The 27637-nt window shown below is 32.5% G+C and overlaps 1 protein-coding gene across 11 annotated transcripts in view; it reads left to right on the forward strand.

Annotated features, from left to right (window-relative positions):
• LOC139503691 (titin-like) overlaps positions 1-27637 on the forward strand; it is a 284829-nt gene that overhangs the window by 208273 nt on the left and 48919 nt on the right. For 10 of the 11 annotated variants that reach the window (XM_071293518.1, XM_071293519.1, XM_071293520.1 and 7 more), the window contains 35 exons: positions 663-929; positions 1322-1588; positions 1931-2197; positions 2526-2792; positions 3962-4228; positions 4586-4852; positions 5142-5411; positions 5820-6107; positions 6322-6618; positions 6928-7230; positions 7419-7724; positions 8990-9104; positions 9394-9566; positions 9987-10274; positions 10557-10859; positions 11124-11426; positions 11916-12221; positions 12439-12550; positions 13075-13247; positions 13649-13936; positions 14368-14673; positions 17802-18107; positions 18631-18924; positions 19325-19630; positions 20346-20651; positions 21091-21393; positions 21609-21914; positions 22629-22934; positions 23362-23664; positions 23912-24214; positions 24505-24810; positions 25107-25712; positions 25990-26295; positions 26616-26918; positions 27328-27633. In XM_071293518.1, coding sequence (XP_071149619.1) covers positions 663-929; positions 1322-1588; positions 1931-2197; positions 2526-2792; positions 3962-4228; positions 4586-4852; positions 5142-5411; positions 5820-6107; positions 6322-6618; positions 6928-7230; positions 7419-7724; positions 8990-9104; positions 9394-9566; positions 9987-10274; positions 10557-10859; positions 11124-11426; positions 11916-12221; positions 12439-12550; positions 13075-13247; positions 13649-13936; positions 14368-14673; positions 17802-18107; positions 18631-18924; positions 19325-19630; positions 20346-20651; positions 21091-21393; positions 21609-21914; positions 22629-22934; positions 23362-23664; positions 23912-24214; positions 24505-24810; positions 25107-25712; positions 25990-26295; positions 26616-26918; positions 27328-27633 — 9993 coding nt within the window. The remainder of the gene's footprint in view (positions 1-662; positions 930-1321; positions 1589-1930; positions 2198-2525; positions 2793-3961; positions 4229-4585; positions 4853-5141; positions 5412-5819; positions 6108-6321; positions 6619-6927; positions 7231-7418; positions 7725-8989; positions 9105-9393; positions 9567-9986; positions 10275-10556; positions 10860-11123; positions 11427-11915; positions 12222-12438; positions 12551-13074; positions 13248-13648; positions 13937-14367; positions 14674-17801; positions 18108-18630; positions 18925-19324; positions 19631-20345; positions 20652-21090; positions 21394-21608; positions 21915-22628; positions 22935-23361; positions 23665-23911; positions 24215-24504; positions 24811-25106; positions 25713-25989; positions 26296-26615; positions 26919-27327; positions 27634-27637) is intronic. The other variant, XM_071293523.1, reaches the window with a different exon arrangement.

Consider the following 27637-nt stretch of genomic DNA (forward strand, 5'->3'; position numbering starts at 1 on the left):
CATAACTATAAAAAAGAAGATGTAGTTTGATTGCCAATGAGACAACTCTCCACAAGAGACCAAAATGACACAGAAATTAACAATTATAGGGCCTTCAAAAATGAGCAAAGCCCATACCACATAGTCAGCTATAAAAGGCCCTGAAATGACAATGTAAAACAATTCAAACCAGAAAACTAATGGAAAACTAATACATTTTTGTTAAGGACCAGATGAAGCCTGCCTCCTAATGCAGGATATCTCGCTGTGTTGAAGCCTCCTAATGCAGGATATCTTGCTGTGTTGAAGACCCATTGGTGTTCTTAAGCTGTTTTCTGCTCTTTGATCGGGTTGTTGTCTCTTTGAAACATTCCCTATTACCATTCTCAGTTTTATTTTCATTAGATTTTAATGGGTTGATTTTGTCACTTGTAAAAAAAATCTTTACAGAAGTACATTACTCTCTTCAAATTAGCAATAACCTGCCAGCATTGCAATTGAATTTTATGTTCTTTTCGCTTTAATTAAGCTGTATATCATAAATAAGGGTTTAAGAGTTTGATACAATATTTTTGTTTCCAAACTTTGCAGAATTTTAAAAACAAGATAACGAAACTGATTAAAAGACAGATATAAAACATGCACAGCATCTTAAGATATGAATAACAATGATTTATTTGTAGAACTACCAACTGGAGTGAAGAAACCTCTAAAGGATGTCACTGTGAAAGAAAAGGAACAAGTCATCTTAGAATGTGAACTGACTCGACCAAACAAACCTGTTAAATGGTTCAAAGATAACAAAGAAATACAGCCTGATGAACACATTCATTTCAATGTTGACATGTTCACACACCAACTGGTTCTGACTGATGTGAACCTACATGACACTGGTGTCTACAAATTGGTGTGTGGTGATGTGTCAACCGAGGCCAAGATCGTTGTAGAAGGTGGGTATCTTAACTCTCTCAGAAACTACATAAGATAATTCATATCTATTGTCAATGTATACTAATCCAAAAACACGTTTATTACATGAAATTTGATATAATATCGTTTTTGAGGAATTAAATTATGAAATTCTGTGCCAAATTTATATTTAGCCTGTCATATCATATGTATTTTCATGTTGTTTTTATTTTATAAGAATTATAACAATTTCAAAACTTCATACATTGATACAATTTTAAAATCTTCTGCCATTATAAAATCATTTATAAGTTATATTTGTATTTAGAAATCCCATCCAAAAGCTAATTTGCATTAGTTCTATTATCAAAATATGTGTCCCAATCTCCTTTATATATAATTAGTCCCTACAAACTGATGTTTGTATTATCAGAACTACCAACAGAATTCACTAAACCATTGGCTGATGTCACTGTTACTGAAAAAGAAACCGTTTGTTTGGAATGTGAGGTGTCTAAAGCAAACAAACCTGGCAAATGGTTCAAGAATGGCCAAGAAATGAAACAGGATGACAATGTTAAGTTTGTTACCTATGACAAAACCCATCGTCTGATCATAAAATCTGCTGTATTAGATGATGAGGCCGAGTACACAGTAGAGGTTGACGGACAGACATCCAAATCTCAACTCTATGTTGAAGGTAAATGTACTTCCCTGCATTACCAACCTATTATCGTACATTCAAGTTCTATAAATCCTCAAAGCTATAATTGATTACCCCAGAAAAAAAACAATCACATTTTTTATAACATTGTTAATTTTGAAAGTATCCTTGTCTACAATATACACAAACTCTGAAAATTTAATCCTGAATTTTTCCTAGGTAATTTAAAAATCTTCCATTAGGTCTTTTATTTTAAAAAGGTACATGTATTTACAAATTCAGGAATAGGGTATGTAGTGAATAAATTGAGCATGACACAAACTGGTCAACTGTTTCTATATAATTCAAATATTAAAGATTGTTCATTTATATTAACAGAGGGACCAGTAGAATTCCTGAGACCATTGAAGGAAGTACAGGTTATGGAGAAGGAACCAGCCACACTTGAATGTGAGGTCAATAAACCAGATCTTGTTGCTAAGTGGTTCCTTGACGACCAAGAAATAACTGGATCAGACCGAGTAGAACTGGTTGTGTATAGCACCATCCACCAACTCATACTTCACTCCACATCATTGGAAGATGAAGGGAAATACTCAGTAACCATTGAAGGAGCCAAATGTGCCACTACTCTACTTGTTGATGGTAAGGGTTTGGAGTTTTTAAGCATGTTTGAGTTTTCTACCAAGAATTTTAATTTCAGTGTGTGAAAAAGGAACTTGTGAATTTTGCTGTTTGCTTTAGTATTGAACTGGAGTGACAAGGCCCTTTAGGATGAGTTGATGAATCAGTCTAATTATTTCTAAAACTTTTTTGAATTATTTGACCTTAGAAGAATGTGATATTAATAAATCCCTTTAACCATGATTTCTGTTTTAATATTGAAACTGTATTAATTTGTAAATTGCTGATAGAATCGTCCTTTTGCAATCCCAGATTCCTCATGTTTATTTTATCATGTGACTTTTCCCAGAACCCCCAGCTGAGCTTGTGACTCACCTGCATGATTTGATTGTGCCAGAGAAGGGAACTGCTGTGTTTGAATGTGAAGTTTCCCGTCCTTGGGCCAGAGCTAATTGGTTCAAAGATGGCGAGCCTATAACTGTTTCTGATGGTTATGACATCCGTGTGGATGGCACACGCCATCTTTTATATCTGCCTAAAATATCAAAAGAAGATGTTGGAAGATATACTGTCAAAATTGATGATAAAGAAACCACTGCTAGACTAAGGGTTAAAGGTATAAAAAGAATGGAAAATAAAAATATTAACTATTATACATCTTCGTAGGCAGCTAGAAATCACCGTAGAACTACTTTTTAGTGAGATAGCTCAATTTATAACAGTTTCACAGCATGGAAATCTTTAGTGATATTTGAAAGAAAATATTCCGTTTTGAATGTAGGCCAATATACACAAAGATATTAACCAATATTTTCACAATGATATTTTGCATGATCAAAGTTTGTTATTTATAAACTTACTTTATTCAGATTGTATGCATTTAATCTCTGTTGGTGGCTGTTCCCTAAAATATGTCACATTTTTTTATGTAGGAAAATTGCACAGAGACTGATAATAATTTTTTACTCTGGAAAAAATTCTATGAATGAAGTTAATTTTCAAAAAGGGGAATATAAGATACAATTTTACACCCCAATTTTGATATGCTTATTGCCTTCAATTTAAAAATGTTTATTAACATAGCTTACTGGTAATTAGAATTAGCTTGGGTGACCAGGTCCCTTCCTTAAGGAGCTTTATTTGTGGCTGATACAAATATTTACCAGATCCACTACAAATTTGTTTAGTTTGGGGCTACAGCTCTCCTCCCCCTTTTATTATTATATATTATTGATCACCATCTGATCTTCAAATATTGGTGGTTAACAATGCCACTGATATGTATTTCTGCATGAGTATTGCTGTTATGAATTATATTTTAGTTATGAATTATATTTTAGCATTTTGATAATACTGTGAAGTATGAAATTTAACTAATTTGTGGTCCATTTACAGATTAAATGTGGATTTTAAAACTATTCAACCATTTTTTAAGGTTGAAACCCCTGGTGTTAATTGAAATTAAACAAGCTTATAAATGAGACTGTGTTTTTTTTTCTTGACTTGTTTTATATTTTGTTATCTTTTATAGCATTGCTTTAGGGGATGAATTTTTCTCATTGTTGAAGGCTCCTTCAGTTACCTGTTCACATCCTTGTCTTTTGGTCACTATGGCAAGTTCACACATGGTGATAGTTCTATATCTCTTTATTTCATCATTTTGTATTCTGAAAAAAATATGGTATAATCAGTTGTAGGTTAATGAAGTTTAAAAATTTATAAGGTTATTTAAATGGTCTGAACACATAATCTTAATAGAGCTTTTTTTTTTATTAATTCTTACAGAACTACCTCTGAAAATTGTGAAACCACTACAAAAAGTAGAGGTCAGTGAAAAGGAACAAGTGATCTTGACCTGTGAGGTCAACAAACCAAACATTAAGGCCAAATGGTTCAAGGACAAAGAAGAGGTAGAAACCTCAGAGAACATACATATAACAACACAGGAGACTGTTCACACACTGAAGATTACAGAGGCAACATTAGAAGATGCTGGACTTTACAAATTCCAAATAGAGGACAAATATTCTCAAGCAAAGGTCAAAGTTCAAGGTAAACCATAAAGAATGTCTAATTATAAAATTTGTAAATAGTTAATGGTCATTTTTTTCGTATTTTTCAGTTGTTTAGAAAAACATGAAATATTTCTTTTCCTTGTCATTTACAACAACTCTCAGCATTAGTTTGAGAAAAAGCTAAATACCAATCCATAAGGCAATTATAAGCTACGAGAAAAGTATTTCTTAGTCTTTTACCAGGCAAATTCATTAGTTTTTATTTCAAAAATATTCTAAGCATTTATTGATTCTTTTCTGTCAAAAATAATTTTTTTCAAATTTTAAAGGATATTTTCACACATCAGTCCCCTAAATGTAGTCTTACAATGATACATTCTTATTTTTTCTACAGAGCTACCTCTACAATTTACAAAGCCTCTTTCTGATATTGAGGTCATGGAAGGTCAAGAAGCTACTCTAGAATGTGTAGTTTCCAGGGCAGATCTACCAGCTAAATGGTTATGTAAAGGCAAACCACTACCAAAGGACAACCGAATAACAACTACCTGTGATAAGAACACACACAAACTTGTCATGCAGTCGGTCACAATGGATGATCAAAATGAATACTCTGTAAAGATTGGAGATAAAGTATCCAAAGCAAAACTCTTTGTTGAAGGTATGTTGTTTAGTTTTAAAACTTATTTTACATGGTCATATGAGTACGCAATAATATCTGTGGAACAAAAAAAATAAAATATGGTACAGATCTTGATGGAGTTGATTACATTTTTTAGAAAGGCAGAGAAAGAAAGATTTCATTTAATTGTATCAAAACTTAAAAGACATTTAAAACATTTTTCTTTGACTATGAATTACCTTCAGTTGAAAAGTTTTACTATTATTTCTTATTTGTTTTTTGGGATGTTTTTTGGTGTTGCCTAAAACCACTTATTTTAACATTTTAGAAGAAGCAGTTGAATTTGTCAGAAAACTGACCGACGTAGAAGTTCATGAAATTCCATCCAAGGCAATATTTGAATGTGAACTATCGAAACCTAATATCACAGCCAAATGGTTTAAAGACAACAAAGCTCTCCCATCAGATAAAAAATACAAGATGGTGGTCGAGGGTCCGGTACATCGACTAGAGATCTCTGACGTAGACGGTGAAGATGAGGGAGACTACTCTATCATAGCAAGGGGAAAGAACTCAGAGGCAGAACTCATCGTAGAAGGTTTGTTTGTTTTAGCAAACATTTACTATTAACAATTCAAACATATAGAAAATTAAAATGCAATTTTTAATAACTCAAAAATCTAAATATCTAAAATATCTAAAAAGTAGTAGACCTTTTGGATTTTTTGTACCAGTATTATATGATGACTAGTGTGGATTCATTTATTATCATGGGTTCAAATTTTTGTGGATTGTTGATATGTGATACCATGGTTTTGCACAAGTCTGCATACAACCTGATCAAATTTGTATTTCTTTGAACATTTAGTTGTTAACCGGTACATTTAAAACCCACGCAAATTGGTATCCAATGAATAATAATCTATTTAATCTTATGACAGTTTATTTTTAAATTAATAATGGCAGTCCAAGAATGTGAATTAAAGTGTCCATTGATTTATTTTAGTTGCACCTGAGCTCTTCTTGGACAAGAACTTCCAGGAGACCATCACACTCAAGGCTGGTCAGTCTACTGCTTTTGAAATACCATTCAAGGGTAATCCCCAACCCAAGGTCATCTGGACATTTAATGATGGGGAACTACCCAAGGACAAGAGATTAGAAACACAGACCATTCACAACATGACCACAATGAGGCTTGCAAAGGCCAAAAGGCCAGACGCAGGAAATTATAAACTAACCTTGGAGAATCCTAGAGGAAAAACATCAGTAGACATCAAAATGATTGTACTAGGTATAAATAAAGTTTTTAATTTGAATACTGTTACTCAAATGCATATGGATTATAATAATATGATGAATGAATACATTAATGATATATATGGAAAAATTTTGATAATTGTTCAGTTACATTTAATATTTTATTTTAAATTTGTTTACTCCTTGCTATTCAAATATAATTACAAGTGGAATTAAAATTTATGTTTTCCATATCATTTTCATTACAGATAAACCAAGCCCACCTCAAAATCTGACAGCACCAGAAATATTAGCTGATTCTATCACACTAAAATGGGAGGCCCTAGAGGACAATGGAGGTAGTGACATCACTGGATACCTCATAGAGAAACGTGAATTTAACAGACGATCTTGGCAGGAAGTTGACAAGGTCAAGAACCTAGAGTATACTGTTGGCAAGTTATTGGAAGGAAACCAGTATTACTTCCGTGTGTTTGCTCAGAATGAAATAGGAATGAGTGAACCAATAGAATTTAAAGAACCAATAACTGCCAAGAATCCTTTCAGTAAGTGACAGTATGCTTTATAATGTTAAATCAGATACATTCATTAAAGTTTTAAAATATATTCTTTTTGGCCTCATGTGATTTCTAGCCAACTTGGCAGAACTTTCTTTTTCCTAATTTTCTTACATTTTTTATATTTGATACAAGAGAAGATCTAAGTTTGACACAATGATTTGTATTTATCTTACTTTTCTTTTTAATTCAGTCTTCTGTCATAATATTTTCAAATCTTAAACATAAATAAATTTTGAATTAACTGACCACAATGGTAATGGATTTGGATATTACTGTTTAAAACTGTTTTTTCAGCTGTTCCAGATGCACCTGAAGCACCAACAGCATCTGATATTACAGCAACATCCTGTACAGTGTCATGGAAACCACCAGCCAATGATGGAGGTGCTCCAATCACTGGTTACCAACTGGAGAGACAATCTGGCTTCAGTCCTCGCTGGGCTCCTGTCAACAAAGATCTGATAGAAGGAATAACATATGACCTTTCTGACCTTGTTGAAGACAATACTTACATATTTAGGGTCAAAGCTGTCAATAAAGCAGGACCCAGTAATCCTAGTGAACCATCAGAAACATACAAGGCCAAGAATCCATGGAGTAAGTTGTTCCCCCTTTTTTATCAAATTTTGAAAAAGACTTAAAATTATTAAGGTTAGCTGTGGCTTTATACAGAGAAGGCAGTAAATTATTGTCTCTAACAGAAATAGTTTTGCAATGTAGCTTAGAGCATTAATATTGCTTATAACATTTTGTTTTACACTGTTACTTATTTTACTCCTTTTCAGCTAAACCTGGAAAACCAGAGTCCCCAGAAATTATGGGAACTGACAACTCCTCAGTTGCTCTGAAATGGGCTCCACCTGCTGAAGATGGAGGTGCTCCTATTACTAATTATGTTATTGAATACAAACCTGTTGATGCCTTCCGTTGGCTGAAGGCTAATGAGACCCAGACTGTGATGGAGACAACATTCAGTGTGACTGGTCTGAAGGAGGGAAGTCAGTTAGAGTTCCGTGTGGCAGCACAGAACAAAGCAGGTGTTGGTGAGGCCTCAGAACCAACCAAACCTGTTAAAGTAGAGGCTCCTTTGGGTAAGTGTTAGGATGTTATTCCTTTTTAACCGGATTTTTGTGACAAAAATGTCGGTTATTGATTTGGGGATGTACGGCGGGCGGCCGGGCGGTCGGGCGGGCGGGCGGGCGGGCGGCAATCAAATGTTGTTCGTGCATTAACTCATGAACCGTTCAACCAAAGCTTTTAAAATTTTAATATGTTATTACTGACAACTATACGAAGGTCAAGTTCAATAATGGCGATTTTGACTTTTACCGTTCAGGAGTTATGGTTCTTGAAAGGTGGCAATCAAATGTTGTCCGTGCATTAACTCATGAACCGTTCAACCAAAGCTTTTAAAATTTTAATATGTTGTTACTGATGACAGAATGGAGGTCAAGTTCAATAATGACGATTTTGACTTTTACCGTTCAGGAGTTATGGTTCTTGAAAGATTGAAAAATGGAGTTTCCAGTCGTGTCTGTGCATTTATGCATGAACTGTTCTACCAAAGCTTACGAAATTATAATATGCTGTTACTGATGACAAAATGGAGGTCAAGTTCAATAATGACGATTTTGACTTTTACCGTTCAGGAGTTATGGTTCTTGAAAGATTGAAAAATGGTGTTTCCCGTCGTGTCCGTGCATTTTCTCATGAACCATTCAACCAAAGCTTTTGAAATTTTAATATGTTGTTACTGATGACAAAATAGAGGTCAAGTTCCATAATGACGATTTTGACTTTTACTGTTCAGGAGTTATGGTTCTTGAAAGATCGTAAAATGACGTTTCCATTCACGTTGTTGCATTTACTCATGAACCATTCAATCTAAGCTTTTCAAATATTATTATTTCAAAATGTTGATACTGATGACAAAATGGAGGTCAAATTTGATATTGATGATTTTCACTTTCACCATTCATCAGTAATGGTTCTTGTGATATTGCCAGGACACAAATAAATGTAAATAAATCCGGTTTGCTGTCGGTGTGACAGCCTCTTGTCTTACTGTTAAATCTAACTTTTACAACATGGTATACATGATATATTTGAAATGTCAAGATGTTTCATTTGTCATGATAATGAAAATGTTTTAACTTCTTTCCAATTTGAAAAGAAACAACATCAGTATGATCTTTACTGAATGATTGTATGCTCTATTTTATTTGTATGTAAACATTCACCTTTTCAAATATATTTTCATTTGAAAGAAAATAGTTTCCTTTTTTATAACAGATTTATCTTAATTTTTCTATGTAATAAGAAATATTTGAGATTTGATGTATGGTTTATTTTCCAGTTGGAGAAGCACCAAAACTCCTGGAACCCTTACAAGATACAACCATTGTATCACCTAATGACGCCACCCTAGAATGTGATCTCCTACTGGGAGAACCAGAGGCAGAAATCACATGGTAAGTGGTTTTACAATTACAAAATATTGCATGGTGTTAGATTGGGCCTATCATTTCCAATTTAAACCAAATTTGATAAATGTGCAAAGAAATATGTTTTTAGTTTTTCATATATTTTTGATTAAAGTATAAATCATTTATTTTGAGCATTAGGTAACAACTCAATATAAATTAGTTGAACTACAAAAACTTAAACTTATAGTCTTCCCAATGCTTCTTTTTTGGTGGCATCTTTAATAGTAATACACCACCAACTGAAAACTATATATGATTTTTTTTTCTACCAAAGGTTTAAGGGTAAAAAGGAGGTGAAGAAGAGCCCTAAATATGAGATGAGTTATGAAGATGAGGTTGCTGGCCTAACCATCCATCAAACCAAACCAGATGATGCTGGGGTTTACAGTTGCCAAGCAATCAATATCATTGGACAAGTACAAACAGAAGGAACACTCTCTGTACATAGTGAGTTTGTTTTGGTTTCTCATAATAAGATGTTGAAATAACTTTTTATGCTTTTACTTGTTTACATACAATTCAGAAAGAACCAAAACATACAGCATACCAGAGAATCTGAATTGGGTTTACAGATGATGGCCCTTATCTACACAAAAATTAACCAAAAAAATAAAGAATAGAGAAAGATAGCTTTAGAAAAATTAAGAAAAGAGAATAATGGGGTGCTAAAATATAAATGATAGAGAATGATAAGGAAAACAAGAATGTAGAAAAATGACCTGAAAAAAAAAAGAATAAAGAAATGAAGGACCCCATCAATTCAGACATTCATACAATATATCTCATTATTGAGGTTTTACCACACAAATGTCTGAAATGAATGAATACCTAAAAAGAAATGTTTATGGAGATTTTTTTTCTTTGCAGCTCTCCCTCAACTTGATTATGACAACAAACTGAAGAGTAAACAGTCCATCAAGGCAGGAGGCTCTTTATCATTGACTGTCAATATCAGTGGTATCCCATCACCTAAAGTCGCATGGCTTTTAAATGGAGAAACAATAGAAAAATCACCACGTCTGACAATGGAAACAACAGAAGAGTTCTCTATCCTGACAATAAAAAATGCCACACTAGAGGACGCTGGAAATTACAAAATTACAGCAGAAAATGTTGTTGGAAAAGCTGAAGCTGACTTTGAAGTTGTTGTCAAAGGTCAATATCTGTTTTTCAGACTGAAACTGGAAATGATATTTTAGATTCATATGAAGTTAAATTGGTCATCTTTTACAATGTACTTTTGGAATATTTTTTAAGGAAAATAAGTATGAAATAATTATTTTGATTTGTATTGGTAATATCAATTTTTTATTCAAAATATTTGATTAAATTTATTGAAGGAAAAAAAATACATATATGTAAAACCCTCTAGAGCATGCTAGCCAATCATTTATACAAATAAGAATTTTTTTCAACCATACCTTATTTGTTTTATAGACAAACCATCCAAACCAAACAACTTATCTGTGCCTGAAGTCCAGAAAGATTCTGCATTGTTGTCATGGGAACAACCCACTGACACAGGAGGATGTGACATCACAGATTACATCATTGAAAAACGTGATGCCAAGAGAAACACCTGGACACCTGTTGACAAAGTTGACAAATCAACATTTTCTTACAATGTAATGAAACTGTTGGAAGGAAATGAATATTACTTCCGTGTCATTGCTAAAAATGAGATCGGTTCAAGTGAACCAGCAGAAATGGACAAAGGCACTGTTGCTAAGAGTCCATTTGGTATGTACACAAGTTTTGTCAAAATTGAGACAATTATTTACAGAAACATGTTTTGAATTTTGATATCTATAAATGCATCATAGTTTGATCAAATTCATCCAGTTAAAAAAATAGCAGATTATAAGATAACTATCATGTATAGAGCAGTTTGATAACATAATGCTACGAAAATATGACCATATAAACCAATTGCATTCTCATAATATTACATTATTGTAAAAGAATATATTAGGCATTGTTAATACTATTAACCCTATTTTACAGATGTCCCTGATGCACCACAGAATCTACAGCCATCAGAAATTACAAAGTCATCTATGACCTTAACTTGGGAACAACCAGAAAACAATGGAGGTTCTCCTGTCATTGGTTACATGGTAGAACGTAAACCAGCTGACAGTACAAGATGGACAAAGGTCAACAAGAAATCCCTCTCAGATACAATGTTTACAGCCATGGACTTAGTGGAGGGATCTAAATATGAGTTCCGTGTGTCAGCAGAAAATGCTGCTGGTATCGGCAAGCCAAGTCAACCAACTGGACCAATCTTGGCTAAAAATCAATTTGGTAAGAAATACATTAAAAGAAAATTTTTGGGTCAATATCTGAAGCAAACAAAAACAGGTTCTGTAAATTCAGAGATTTTTGTATCCATTTATCATTGTGATTGTTGAACATTGTACGAAAATGCAAGATGAATTATTATAATTTGAGGAAATGATGCATATGAATAAGTCTTACAAATTTTTTAATGTGAGTTTTATTTTGGTGACACCCAACCAATTGCAATTTTCATATGAATAAAAACATTTAAAAAAAATCTGAATCTACAGGTACTATTTATTATATGCTTTACTTTTTATAAATTGTTAGTTGGATAGAGAGTTGTCTCATTGGCACTCATACCACATCTTCCTATATCTATTAATTGTAAATATTTGGAACAATTACACGAATGTATGAATATTGGTTCCACTACATTGCAGTTTTTTTAATCACCAGCACCTTTTGATATTGGAGACTGAGTTTAATAGTTTGTCTCTTTCTTCAATTTAGAAAAACCAGATGCACCAAGACAGCCAGAAATAACAGAAGTTACAAAGAATTCCATCTCTCTGAAATGGTTAGCACCAGAAAAAGATGGAGGAAGTCCTATCTTCAATTATGTCATTGAATCTAAACCACCAAGGTCACATAAATGGGTACCAGTCACACATAACATCCAAGTACCAGATTGTGCCTTCACTGTAAAAGATCTTACAGAAGGATTTGAATATGAGTTCCGTGTTCTTGCTGAGAACAAGGCTGGATTAAGTAAACCTTCACCATCTACAGGTCCTGTCTTAGCCAAGGAACCAATAAGTAAGTCGTTAATGGATTAACAAGTTTTATGGGATATATTGTCTCATTATTTTAAACTTCAACAGTAGTTTCTAATTGCATACATGACTTAAAATTAGTGTAATTTTTATCTATAAGAAGACATAAAATAAGAAATTATTGAGTAATACAATCAGATTTTTAGAAAATAGTGTTTTTACATTATGGGATAACAGTATATTGATGTGTTATTTTACAGTTGGAGAAGCACCATCAGTACTTGAGGGAATCCCAGACGTGTCTGTCTTACTTGGAGAAGCCACTACATTGGAATGTAAAATCAACGGACAGCCACAACCATCTGTGGAATGGTTAGTAAATTTAAATTAGGCTTTCGATTATGAAGAAAGAAATTGTATACAATTTTAGTATATAAAACTATATAACAAGACAATTTTTACTTGATTTTAATGTTGCATGATATAGAAGTATATGACAATTTAAGAACTGAAAAATTCAAATAAATAAGGTATGACTTGAACCACTATCGGTCATAAAGTTAAATGTTTATTGCGGATGTCCTCTCTATTTCATAATTATGTTTATTTACCACAGTTTCATATTTTTTTTAATGTAAATTGCATCAATTCTACAAGTATTAATCTCACACCTCTGCAAAAAAAATGAGGAATTAAGTAAAATACAACTGTAAAATTGAAATAATAGTTTTAATATTTATTACAGTTCTTATCCTTTTGCATCAATAAAAACCTTGCAATAATGTGTTGATTAACAGTTGACATGATTCATAATATTCTACAAATTAATTTCACGGTAAGCTACCTTTAATGAGATAATAACTCAAACTTAATTTGGAAAAAACAAACTGTTGCAGGTCCAAAGACAACAAAACTATTCCTTCAACTAAGAAATATGAGACTAGCTATGACAACATGGTAGCCTCATTGACCTTGAGAGAGGTCACAGAGAAGGATGCTGGGACATACAAATGTGAGGCCTCCAATGATTTAGGTTCTGTCTCAACCTCAGGACAACTAGAGGTTCAGGGTAAGATATCTGGCTCAAACTTTTTTTCCTTTCAGATATTTAACATTAGCTTCACAATATAAATGTACTGTAAAAATAATACATGTGTATAAAGTTGTTGTCAAATCCAATAATTGTTTTGAGGCATGTAGATTTTATAGTTGATTCAAAATGTAAAATGAACTTATATGATTCTGATTTGCTTTTTACTAGTCAAACTATTTCCATCCGTCAATTCTCCATTATTGTTACTTTATAATACATAGTTATTGGCAAAAAGAAGAACTGTGCTGAATGAAATTATCTTAAACATACCACATAACGTGTGACTATTTACTTCAAAAGTGCTATAAAATTATCACTGAACTTATATTTTATAATGTAATAAGCATTAAATAAAAACATTAATTCTTTCATTTCAGCTGCACCAAAACTGGAATATGATAATAAATTCAGAGACTTAATAACTCTACGCAGTGGAACATCACTAAGAATTCCAGTAACAGTGAGTGGAATTCCTAAACCTTCTGTCACATGGTGTAAAGATGATCAGACCATCAAACCATCAAGTCGTCTTAACCTTGATACCACACCTACAGGAAGTACTTTACAAGTCAAGAAAGCTACCAGAGAGGATGATGGCATGTATGCAATCATGGCTGAAAATGAGGCTGGTGATGCCAAGGCAACCTTCGATGTAGAGGTCACAGGTCAGTCATATTTGGGGAATTATTGGATGGAAATTAAAGCGTCAAAAAAGTGAAAACTCATCTATATGAATGAGTAACTATGATAATAACCTGCATTCTGATATAGGATCCACACAATTGTATGCAGATCTTCATAAAATCTCAATAATTAATCTAGCATTTTAGTCCATTTTCCAAAATTTGCAATAATAAATGCACACAATAATTTCTAAATTTACAGTATTCTAAGGCAAAATGTAACGAAGGAAACTGTTAAAAGTTGTTGTTCATATGAAAATAAGGAGATGTTATATGATTGCCAATGAGACAACTATCCATCAGAATTCAAATGACATGGATATTTAGCTTTTTTTCAAACTCAATAGAAACATTGTGTAAACGTAAACCATTATAACTAAACAAATGGACTAACAATAGTGTTTTCATTGTAGACATCCCTGGACCCCCTGAAGGACCAATAGAGGTCACAGACCTTCTCAAAGATAGTGTCACACTGTCATGGCAACCACCGAAAGATGATGGTGGATCAGACATTAAACAATACAATGTAGACATGCGTGAACAGAACCGATCCCAGTGGACTAAAGTGGGATCTGTCAAAGCACCAACCACAACTTTAACACCAAGCAGATTAATGGACGGAAAACAATACATGTTTAGAGTTACTGCTGAAAATGACATTGGTGTTTCCAAACCTTTGGAGACATCTGAATCAGTTATTCCGAAGAGTCCATTTGGTAGGTTTGGATATGCAACCCGAATTGACAAAAGTTTGATGTTCAATATTAACAGCATGAGTCTTGAAAACAATTGTGAATGCTTTGTTTTATTGTTTTTGTTTAAACATAAATCAGTGTATAATTTATGTAGCTTGACATTTTGGTCACAAATTACTTGCTTCTTTTTTATCGGTGACAAGAAAATGGCAAACATGTAAATAAAAGATTTATAATTTCTATATCCTAAATTACATACTGCTATGGCAGTAATAAATGTGGTCTTCTTTCACTCAAAATTCTGATAAATATGTTAATGTGCAAGAAGACCACATTTCTTTTCATATTATGATTAAAATCAGAGCAAAACTGACCATGATTGTCTTATTAGAAATGTTTTCATATTCATCAAAGCATGTGCCTTTATGTGTGTGAATCAAATATAAACCTATTTGAGTGAATTTGAAGAGAATTATCCTTCCAAAAGTAAAAACATTCCTATTATTTCTAAACTAAAACAGGATTTTTAATGTGTCACCCAGGGGCATTCTTTTACTTAGGGACCAACATTTTAAACATTAGGTTTTGATTAGGACCTTTTATCTCAAGCTTAGTGTTAAATTAGGTTAAGGTTTAGGTTATAAGAATTGGTTCATGTTGTACATGTACCATACATATATGGTCCTTAAGATGAAGAAAGTCCTTAATCAGTCATTGATGTTTAGATATTGATCTCAGCAACCTTCTCTTTTAAAGAACAATTTATTGCATTTACAAATGTATGTAAAAAGGTGCATAATAAGACTTATAATCATGTCTTGAAGATAAACAAACAAGTATCTATTACAAATTTGATAATAACATTTTCATTTCATAATGGAATATTACATGTTCCTTTCAAAGTTCATTTTAAATTAATTTCTAAAGAACCCGGTCCATTTAATCAAATTTAGTTATCAAATCATGTTTATAAATTTATTTTGAATTTTATATATCATATACTCAAGCTAAATATGTGATGAAAAGATTTATTTACATATCAATTTTAATGTGATTTTTACATAAATGACATTTTAAATATTTTAACCATGTGTTATATTATAATTATCAATACTATATATTATTATTATATTTTTATCATTAACTGCTGAAAATTGTTGAACATTCCTTTATTGAAATATGTTTTTTTATAATCAGAATTTTATGATTTTTTAGAAATCAAAATGTATGACATGTGTTATAAGGTTGTAAATCTCCCTAATGAATGTGATATGTTATAGAAGTTATAGTAGTTAGTTATTAGTTAATTGAAGTTAGATATTGTTAATTAATAGAATGTTACTAGTTACTAATATATTGTATATTTGATCAAATGCATGACAAAGTTTCGTTGATTTTTTAAAACCATTCATATAAGGGTTGAAAGCAAGGAATAATTGGATTGTAAAAGAAGTGACCTTTTTTTTTGTCCAAATTTTATATCTTCAGAATATTTTCTCTATTCAAAAGTTGTTTTACATGTTTCATCCTATTTTATATAGATACCATTATTATATTTAATTTTATCAACTTAATTGTGTTTTAAGTGCTTGAATTTGATAGTTTTTTGTCATTTCATTCCAGTGCTAATTGTATCTTTTATTAGGATGATCTTGCATGTGTTTTTGAATATTCAAATGAATGGTTTAAATGAATTTATTATGTGAAATGCCTAAGATGGATTATAGTATGTAATGTTGAATTGTGTACATTTTAATCAATAAAATGTTGAATAAAATAAATTATATTAACAAAATGTTTGTTTGTTAGTTAGATTGATAGCATGGCGTTTTATTGTTTGTCTCTTAGATTGATAGCATGGCGTTTTGTTGATTTTCAAGATTTTGCATGAAACTGAGACATTAGAATGCATCTGGCAACTTCACAAAAGATAGAGAAACTGCTAAAAAAAGATACCATGACTTAAAAAAAAAGATACCATGACTTAAAAAAAAAGATACCATGAACTGAAAAAAAAGATACCATGACTAAAAAAAAAAAAGATATCATGAACTGAAAAAAAGATACCATGAACTGAAAAAAAAAGATACCATGACTTTAAAAAAAGATACCATGAACTGAAAAAAAAAGATACCATGACTTTAAAAAAAGATACCATGAACTGAAAAAAGGATACCCGACTTAAAAAAAGATACCATGAACTTATAGCAAAAAAATACCATGAACTTAAAAAAGATACCACAAACTAAAAAATTAGTATACTTTGAATTGAAAAAGAATACTACAAATTAAAAAAGTAATATCGGGAACTAAAAATATTATACAAGGAACCGAAGAATAAAATATCATAAACTGAAAAAAGGATTCCATGAACTTTATAGAAAATACCATGAACTTTTTGGTTTGACATAATCTACACTTTCCTCGAATGTTGCCTCTCAAACCTTTCCATATCTAGCTATGAAGTTCCTGATGTTGTAAGCACTTTAAACCTTTTTTGGTTTGGAAAAGTACTTACTTCTTGGTTTAGAGTTTGTATTTTGTTTATCAATGTAAGGATAAAATAATCATCAAAACCTCTATTAAAAGAATTTGATTATTGATTATTATTTGGTCCACACCAAAGCTTGCTACTTAAATTGCTTGATTAAAATTGGGATAAAAAAACGAACAGCTCTTTTATTCTTTATATGTTGTATTGTCAGATAATTTTCAAGAACAAAAGTGGAGTATTGTATGTAATGCTTACAATAAGAGATAATTGAAAAGCTATTATACAGAAAAATGAAGATTCATTTTGGTCTTTTGTGGATAGTTGTCTCATTGGCAATCATACCACATCTTCTTTTTTATATATTGACCACCAACATGACCTATCCATATTTTTATGAAAAAAAGTCCAATGCACAAAAAAATAGTTTGGTGCAGCCTTGAATGGTAATTTCAGTAAATGTTATAGGGGATGCATACCTAAATTTTAAATCACAAAAAAAACCAGACAAAACAGATACAGGGGTAAAAAGCATCTGACAATCGTACAATAGTATGCAATATTAAAATAATAAGCATGCAAATTGAGAACATGAAGACTTCAGTTTATTAGTGCTATTTAAAATTCATCTGCAATAAAAATTTATGAATGACTTTAGGCAAACCATCAAAACCAGAAGGACCATTGACTGCATCTGACATCACAGCTGATAGTGTTAAATTGTCATGGCAACCATCAAAATCAGATGGAGGCTCCCCAATCAAAGAATACATTATTGAGAAATATGACAAGAGACGTTTATCCTGGACTAAGGTTGGGAGTGTGGATGATAAAACATTGAGTTTTGTTGTTCCCAAGTTGATAGAAGGTACTCCATACCAGTTCAGAGTATTAGCTGTAAACGCTGAAGGAGCAAGTGAGGCTCTTGTTACTGACGCAGAAATCAAACCTAAACAACAACCAAGTAAGTTAAATCCTGTTGATATTATGAATTTATCAAGTATACACCTTATCGCTAATCCCGGCTGACCCCAGAATCTGTCCTGCTCAACTATTGAATTCATACAACAATCACTTTTCCATTGTGGCATCACATATTTTGTATTATGACGTCAAAATTTTACTGGAACCTGTGTGATGTCCAGTAATGGTGGCAATAAGGTGTATTCAAAAAGATGAAAAAAACATAAAGATTCTTGTACATGGAGTTTGAAATTACAAATGTTTTAAAGTCAAAAGGGAATTGTCAACTATAGAAAGTGAAAAAAGGATGTTACATTCCTTTGTGTTGGTGCCAATTTCATAGATTTAGAAAATTTTCTATTTTGTGGAAATCATTAGAAAACAAATTCTGCATTTAATGCCTACTGAAAATTTGAATTATACCAGATTTTTCTGTTGCATAGTAAATAATATTTACACCCAAATCTATTGATTTACTAACAAAAATTCATGAAACATTTATATACTGAATATACATTTTATAGCTACACCAGCTAAGCCAGTTGGACCAATCAAATTCACCAATGTACTTGGTGATGAAGTGACCTTGAACTGGTCTCCTCCAAAGAAAGATGGAGGCTCACCAGTAACATCTTACAAACTTGAGATATCAGAAGATGGTAAAACATGGACACCACTTGATATTACTGATACGACCAAATATACAGCCAAGGGTCTTAAAGATGGGCAGAAATATTACTTCCGTGTATCAGCAATCAATGACGTCGGGGAAGGAGAGTTGTTGGTATCTGATGTAGTTGTACCAAAGAAACCAATTGGTAATTTACATATGCATCGTCCAAAAAATTGTATCTTTCTCTTCATTTCAAGTGTGAAAAATCACTTTTTGAGTCACTTTTTTTTTAGTTTGATACAATTTGAGAATCATTTCTTTTTTAAAGTACTGTTAAATAAAAATTATTGCGAAGTTTTTATTAATGTGAATAATGATCGCAATAATAAAAACTCACATTCTGATATCTGATAAATGTAACTGAAGCAGATTTTACTGAAATTGCAATAATTAATCTCATATTTTAGTGCATTGTTGAAAATTGGCAAAAAATAAATAAGCGCAAAAATTTCTGAATTTTACATTCATGATTTCTTTACTTGCAACTTGGATTTGTTTTTGGTCAAACAATATTTTGCAAATTTAAATATTTCTTTTAATTTTAGGAAAACCATCACAACCAATGGGACCACTTGAAATGACTGATGTCACAAAAGATTCAGTCACACTTCACTGGTCACCTCCAAAAGAAGATGGTGGAAGTCCAATCACTTCCTATGTCATTGAAAAACAAGACAAAAAACGCAAGACATGGACATCTGTCCAAAAGGTTGACGGTGAAACCAATCAGCTTAGAGTAGACAAATTACAGGAAGGAACAGAATATATGTTCCGTGTTCGTGCTGAAAATAAATCTGGACTTGGAGAGCCATTAGAAGCTGATAAAGCTGTACTGCCAAAGAGTCCATTCTGTAAGTTCATCCACTCTTCTGCTAAATTCTGTATTTTACAAAATGGAAATAAGTTTGGATATTATATTGTATCATTTTAAAAACAGTAAGTTTTTGAATGCACGAGTACTGTGGATTCATTTATTTTTGTGGATATACAAATACAAATACAAATACAAATATGTTTATTATAGTGACATTGTGTATAACAAATTATGTACAATATTGAAATATTTCAATTAAATTACACCCGGCCCAATGGACCTATAAGTCACTTCAAATAGATACTATAGTATTAATTCAGATTGTCGTCAGGAATTATATATACATGTTAATTATTTAAATATAAGTGTTGTCTGCGTTTTGTTAATAAATGTTCTAAGTATTGAGCTGTTTTTCGAGGATATTCTGACAATAAAGGATATTCTGACAATAATATAATTATTCATGGATTGCTGAAAACTTTCATATTCCTGGATATATTTGCTTTCATGGTTTTGGTAATCTCTGTATACAAAGCCTATTGAAAATATGTTATTCATTGATCATTTGAATTTGTGGTTCACCTGTATCCACGAAACCCAAGAAAATTGGTATCCAACAAATATTAATGCATCCACAGTATTAGAAAAATGAACATGAATTTTTGAAAGCTGTAAAAGATGTGTTTGTTATAAAACAAATTTCTCAAATCTTAAATATTCACATGGGTAATTATGATATTTTGTGTTAACAGCCAAGCCATCAGCACCACTTGGACCTATTACAATCAGTAATGTCGAGGAGAGTTCTGCCGACATCGAATGGGAAGCACCCGAACAAGATGGTGGTGCTCCAATCGAAAAATACCAGATTGAATACAGACCTGCCAATAGGTCAACATGGACAAAGGCTGGAACTGTAGATGGTAACACTTACAAGTTCAATGTTAAAGATCTAAAGGAAGGTCAAGATTATTACTTCCGGGTCACAGCTATCAACAGTGAAGGATCTGGTTCCCCATTGGAATCAGCTGACATGGCCAAACCAAGGAAAATTATTGGTAGGTTTATAGCTTATATTTGATTAAATGATGTATGTATAATTTGTGGTCAACTTTGGGTTTTAATCATATCAATATAAAGGAAAATACTGTAAGAAAAAAACATTTACTTAAATCAATTTCTTAGGCTGTATTCATGACAAAAAAATTTATAAATAGTGTACTTTAACGAAAATGTATATAAAAGAAAATCAGTTCAAAGATATGATTAGAATTTGAAGTTCTGGCAGTTACTGAGAAATATGGAACAAATGAAGAAATAAATGTCATATTTCTCTTTAAAGTTGTTAGTTTTATCAGATGTTACAAATTTTTGTAACAAACTTGTAACAAGCTTTTAAAATTTCATTCTTACAATACATTCCTTTCAGTTAGAATAAAATTTCTAAACACATAAATGATAATACTATTGTTTTACAATATACTATTTGTTTGACAGAAAAACCAGGTCCACCAGAAAAACTGACAACAGCCAAAGTAGGACCAGACTTTGTTACATTGGACTGGACACCACCCACAAAAACTGGAGGTGAAAAAATCAAAGGATACATTGTCAAGATGAAGGAGGGACCATCAGATGAGTGGACCACTGTAGCTACAGTAAAACCATTTGACAATAGCTACAAGGTTGCCAACTTGAAGGATGGAGTTGAGTACACCTTCGCTGTAGCAGCTGAGAACTCTGTAGGTCAAGGTGATATGTGTCAGCTTGATTCTACAGTAGTTCCCAAGAAACCTGCAGGTATGTTGGTTTTATTTGTTTTTGAGCTTTTTGTACTTTATGTGAAAGTAATTAATAGATAATAATAATTAAAATTCCAATAAACAGTCAACTGTCATATATTCCTGACTTGGTACAAGCATTTTCTTATGTAGAAAATAGTGGATTAAACCCGGTTTTACATCTAGCTTAACCTCTCTCTTGTATGAAATTGTATTTTCTGTTTGTTTTATAAGGACCACCAGAGAAACCAGTAGGACCATTAGATACATCAGACATCACTAAAACTTCAGTCAAGTTGTCATGGAAACCTCCATCTAAAGATGGTGGATCTCCACTGACTGGCTACATCATAGAGAAGAAGGAAGGCAGACGTACGACCTGGTCCCTGGTTGATAAGATCGGTCCTGATGATACCACATACACAATAAAGAACCTGACAGAAGGAACAGATTACATGTTCCATGTCATAGCAGAAAACAAACTTGGCAGAAGTCCAGCTCTAGAGACGGACAAGACAGTTGTTCCTAAGAGTGAATTTGGTAAATAACATTAGTTTGTAAGGAATCTGCTTTTTTGAAACATTTAATTTTGATCCTTTTATGACTTTTAAATCAAATTTGTTTAGTCTAAATATTTTTCACTATTAAATTATTTTGTGGTACAGCATTTCTTTTCCTTATTTATGTATTGCAAAGGACAAGGTATGATAAGGCCCGTTTTTGGCCCCCCTATTTTCTCATTTTTCATATTCTGTTTTGGAAATCTACTAATCAGGTTAAAATATTCCCTAAGGTTTGAAGATTGTTTGGATGAACTTCAAAACCATTAATTTCAGAATATGGGTGAGAAGAGGGGGATAAAAGGGCACCAAAAACATCAAATTAGGGAAAATTACGATTTTTGGTCATTGTTTCTTAAAATTTAATTGGGTGTGCCTACGTGACCCAGAGAACGGGCCTTATCCTTTGTCTTTTAAAAGAATTTAAGTATAACAGTCTATGTTGTAAATCATTGATGATGTAAAGAGAAATATTTAAAAACATTTGACAGACAAATAGAAACAATTTTTTTTATTATTGAGTTTGATCAGGAAAAAACATCATGATATCTTAATCTTTTTATGAAAATACTGCAATATTTTATTCCAAATACTGGAGATTGGTAAGCATTCCTCAATTCAGATTTGTTCCTCCTGATTTGAGAATAATAAGTTATTATTATATTGATATAAATACCATTACTTTTTTTAATAGACAAACCAGGCAAACCAGTAGGCCCATTAGAATTCTCTGATATAACCAAGGATTCAGTCACACTATCATGGAGCCCACCAACCAAGGATGGTGGACTACCAATAACTAATTACATCATAGAGGCCAAAGACTCTAAACGTACCACATGGTCCAAATGTGGAGATGTCAGTGCAGACACCACCATCTTTGTTGCTGACAAACTTTTGGAAGGTGGTGACTATTACTTCAGGGTTTCAGCTGTCAATGATGAAGGACCTGGAGCTCCATTGGAATCAGTCAAATCTGTCAGACCTCAAAAACAACTAGGTCAGATATCTTTTATATAATTTTGATTTACCATGTTCAAAATTGTGTTTATGTTAAAGTGTTTGAATATTGATAACCCAACTTGCCTTATTAGTATAAATAAATGAAAGAAGAGGGGTAAATATCCATGAGATAACAGCTTTTGAATATAATATAAATATAAAGTTTCTGTACAATAAATCTAAGACGTAGATAAACTTAAAGGGACTATCAAAGATATTAAAATTCAAAAAGTGCTAAATTTGGAATTTCCCCTAAGGACAAATTTTCTATGAATTCCACATTTTCTCTGCTCTTGAGATAGTCTGATAAAATACACCTGCTTCTAATCTTTTAGAATTGTAGAAAAGTACTTTAGATTTCTTTTGTTGATGTGAATTTCAAGCCAAGTGAAAACCAGAAATATAAATCTATGATTTATTTGCAGAAGCACCAGAAGCACCAGAAAATTTAAAGATAAAAAGTAAGAACACTGACAAGGTCACCTTGGAATGGAAAACACCCAAGGACATTGGTGGGTCAAAGGTCACTGGATACCAGATATTCATGAAAGACGATGATTCTGAAGACTGGAAAAAGATTGGAAGTGTTGGTTCATTTGACACGTCCTACACAGCCAAAAATCTGAAAACAGACAAACCTTACAAGTTCGCAGTTTCTGCTGAAAACAAAATAGGACAAGGACAACTTGCAGAGCTAGAGACCCCAGTCACTCTACACAAGAAACTAGGTATTACTTTGGAATTTGTCTGATGAATATTTTTACACTTTCCTGCAAATAGAAAATTTGTATGAGAAAATAACAAGTAAATTCATCTGCAAGTTGCATGTTACCTTTATAATAACAGATTTTTTTGTAATTTCAACGCATTGTCACATCAACATTTGTTATCTATAAAACCCAAATAATCATTCAAAACAGCAATATATGCTCCTTTTATGAAGTACATGTATTTAAATATAATTTTGAATTTCAGAAAAACCATCAGCACCTCAAGGACCAATCAAATTCTCTGATATAACAAAGACATCTGTTACATTGTCATGGCAACCACCAAAGGATGATGGCGGATCACCTCTCACAGTATACCATATAGAAATGAAGGAAGTAAGAGACCGAACCTGGTCTAAGGTTGACAAGATCCAACCAGATATAACAACATGCTGTGTACAGAGATTAAAGACCAATGCAGAATATGTGTTCAGAGTAATGGCAGTTAATGAAGTAGGAGTTTCTGAACCACTTAATTCAGAAACTGTTATTCCTAAGAGTGCTTTTGGTAAGCACACTTTTGTTTCTTTTTTTTCTTCATACAATAGAATAATTGAGGAATTAATTAAAACGAAAGGGAATAATATTAAGAATTAATTACAACTACTTTTTGTGTTCATTGTCTTTTCTTTTCTTCAGATGCACATTTTACATTTTTCAGTTCATATTCAAACTGCTCTGCATGGAAAATGAATATATTTGCAAAATGTTTTCTTTTAATTGTTATTTCTACAAACTACATACTGTTTGAATCAGTTTTAGTTGTTGAGTACTATAAATTACTTGTTTTTTATTCAGACAAACCAAGTGCACCTGAAGGTCCATTTGAGGTTGCAGACCTAACAGAAAAATCTGCTATGTTGTCATGGAAACCACCAAAATCAGATGGAGGCTTGCCTCTTTCTGGTTACATTATTGAAAGAAAAGACAACAAACGTCCCACCTGGGTCAAAGTTGACAAAGTTTCACCAGAGACAACAACTTACAAAGCCAACAACATGTTGGAAGGAAACACGTACACATACCGTGTTCTGGCTGAGAATGAAGAAGGTGTTGGTCCAGCATTGGAAACTAGAGAATCCATTAAACCAACAAAACAAGCAGGTAAGTTTTTTATTATTCAAGGCAGATAACTCCTTCATTATCCATAAAAAAATGTGTGTCAGATATTAGTTAATATAAAAAAGAAGATATGGTATGATTGCTAATGAGACAACACTTCACAAGAGACCAATAATACAAAAACAAGTCATTCAACAATGAGCAAAATGGCCCTATAATGACAAATGTAAGGCTAGAAAAGCTATCAATAAAGAATATGCATGGATAATTTGATTAATTTAAAGTTGAAAATATTTTACAATCTATTTAAACCTGAAATCATCTTATTATTTTAACAGCTGTCCCAGAATCACCAAGAGGCCCACTCAAGGTCTCCAACATCAAACCAACATCATGTGACCTAACATGGAAGTCACCTGACAATGATGGTGGAGCACCAATTGTTGAGTTTGTCATTGAATCATCAACAAATGGTGAGGACTGGATCCCAGTTGGAAAAGTAGATAAATTCAGCAACACCTTTACTGTGAAAGAACTTGAGGATGGTAAACAGTACAGCTTCAGGGTTTGTGCTGTTAACAAAGTTGGACCAAGTACACCTCTGACATCAGATTCTGTTAAAATACAAAAAGCACCTTCTGTTCCTGAAAAACCAGAAGGACCACTAGAAGTCACAGACATTAATAAGGATTCCATGACATTGTCATGGCAACCACCAAAATCAGATGGAAATTCACCAATTACAGGTTACATCATTGAAAAACGTGAACCATCTAGAAACTTATGGTCCCCAGTGAAACGTGTCAGTGGAGATGTGACATCTTGTGTTGCTGACAAACTCCAGGAAGGAAAGGAATATATCTACAGAGTCACAGCCGAGAACAAAGTCGGTCAGAGTAAACCACTGGAATCTGACAAACCTCACAAGGCCAAGAGTCCTTATGGTAAGTTACAACAACTGACCAGTTAGCAGCTGACAAACTGGACATGAAATTTGATTTTATCAACTATAGGTCTAGTAGCTTACTCAAATGGGAACTTGATAAGGCAGTTTGCTAAGATGAACTCATAACTAAAATTTACAAAAAATAAGTTTAATGTAAAATAAAAGATGCTTTTTGAAGTTGTTTTAATAATTATACAAATTTAAGCATTGGTTTAAAGAGAAAAAAACATAAGTATTAAAGGTGTTTATTCAGTTATCATTTTCAAACTTTTCAGACAAACCATCAGCACCTGAAGGTCCAATAGAGGTCACTGATGTAACAGAAAAATCTGCTGTATTGTCATGGAAACCACCTAAAAGTGATGGAGGATCACCACTAACAGCCTACATCATAGAAGGTCGTGAAACCAGACGGTCAACATTAAAAAAAGTGGGAGAAGTTTCACCAACAACCACAGAATTTACTGTCAGAGATCTGGTACTAGGAAATGAATATATCTACCAAATCATTGCTGTAAACAAAGAAGGACAAAGTCCACCATTACAGACCAAAGACAACATTAAACCAACCAAGGAAATATGTACGTTAATTTGATATTTTTTAAATGATTTAGTCTTGTACACTGAGAATATTACCCAAAAACATGAATAAAATTCAAGGTTTTTGTAACTGATGTTTATTTATATAAAAGCTCATCTGAACAAAAAAAAAACAGTATGACAATAATTTTTTGCAATAAAAAACTATCATTTGAAAAAAACAAAAACATGAAAATTCCTTACCTCTATTCCAAATTATACATAAAAACAGATTACATGTATTTACTTACCATGTTCAGGGGTCGATTTATATTTACAAATACAGTAATAAAAACTAAGGTTTATATTTTATTTTACACAGCAACCCCAGGTGCACCCAGCTTCGTCAAAGTCACTAAAACTGGAAAGGACTTTGTCGACCTTGAATGGAGTAAACCTAAATCAGATGGAAACTCTAAAATTACCAACTATCACATCAGAATGGCCAAAGGTCAACCAGACAACTGGACAGATGTGGCTAAAGTCAACAGTTATGATACACACTTAACTGTCAAAGATCTTGAGGAAGGTGTAGATTACTACTTTGCTGTGGCAGCTGAGAATGAGGCTGGAATTGGAAAACAAGTGGAAACTGACCAATCAGTAAAACCCAGCAAACCTAAAGGTATATATTAGTGTTGGAGATATTTTCTATGATTTTAAATTCCAAAGGTTTTGGGAAAATTACAACTATAATGGATCATGTAAAATACAAGTCATCTTGGCTATTTGTCAAATTACAATATAACTTCCCTTTTAATATGTACTCTTCTATATTTGTAATGTTGATGATAGTTCAAAGCCTATGCATGATCAAGATACCCTATTATTCATCTTTTTGCTTCATATTGAAAATTTTGAAATGCTTAAACTGATATTAGTTTTATACCCATTGAACAGTGAACAATCTCAAACATAACATGACTTATGATGCATCATTATTTGGTGAAGCAATTTTTAACTGTTTCAGAGCAAACGAGTTAGATGTTTTTATGAATTATCTATTAATATCGTTACCTTGCTGACTATTGTAGAAAAGCCAGATGTACCAGAAGCTCCATTAGAAGCTACTGACATATCAAAGGATACAGTAACATTGTCATGGAAACCAAGTCCCAAAGATGGTGGATCACCAATAACAGCCTATATTGTGGAAAGCCGTGACAGTTGGAAAGCTAAATGGGTGCCAGCAGGAAAAACCGAAGCTGACTCTTCTACCTTTACTGTTGATAAACTGAAGGAAAAACAGGAATATTACTTTAGGGTCTGTGCTGAAAATGTTGTCGGAAAATCTGACTACCTTGAAACACCAAAAGCCATCACACCAAAGAGTAAATTTGGTAA

This window comes from Mytilus edulis, chromosome 14 (assembly GCF_963676685.1).
Source record: "Mytilus edulis chromosome 14, xbMytEdul2.2, whole genome shotgun sequence".
Classification (NCBI taxonomy): Eukaryota; Metazoa; Mollusca; class Bivalvia; order Mytilida; family Mytilidae; genus Mytilus; species Mytilus edulis.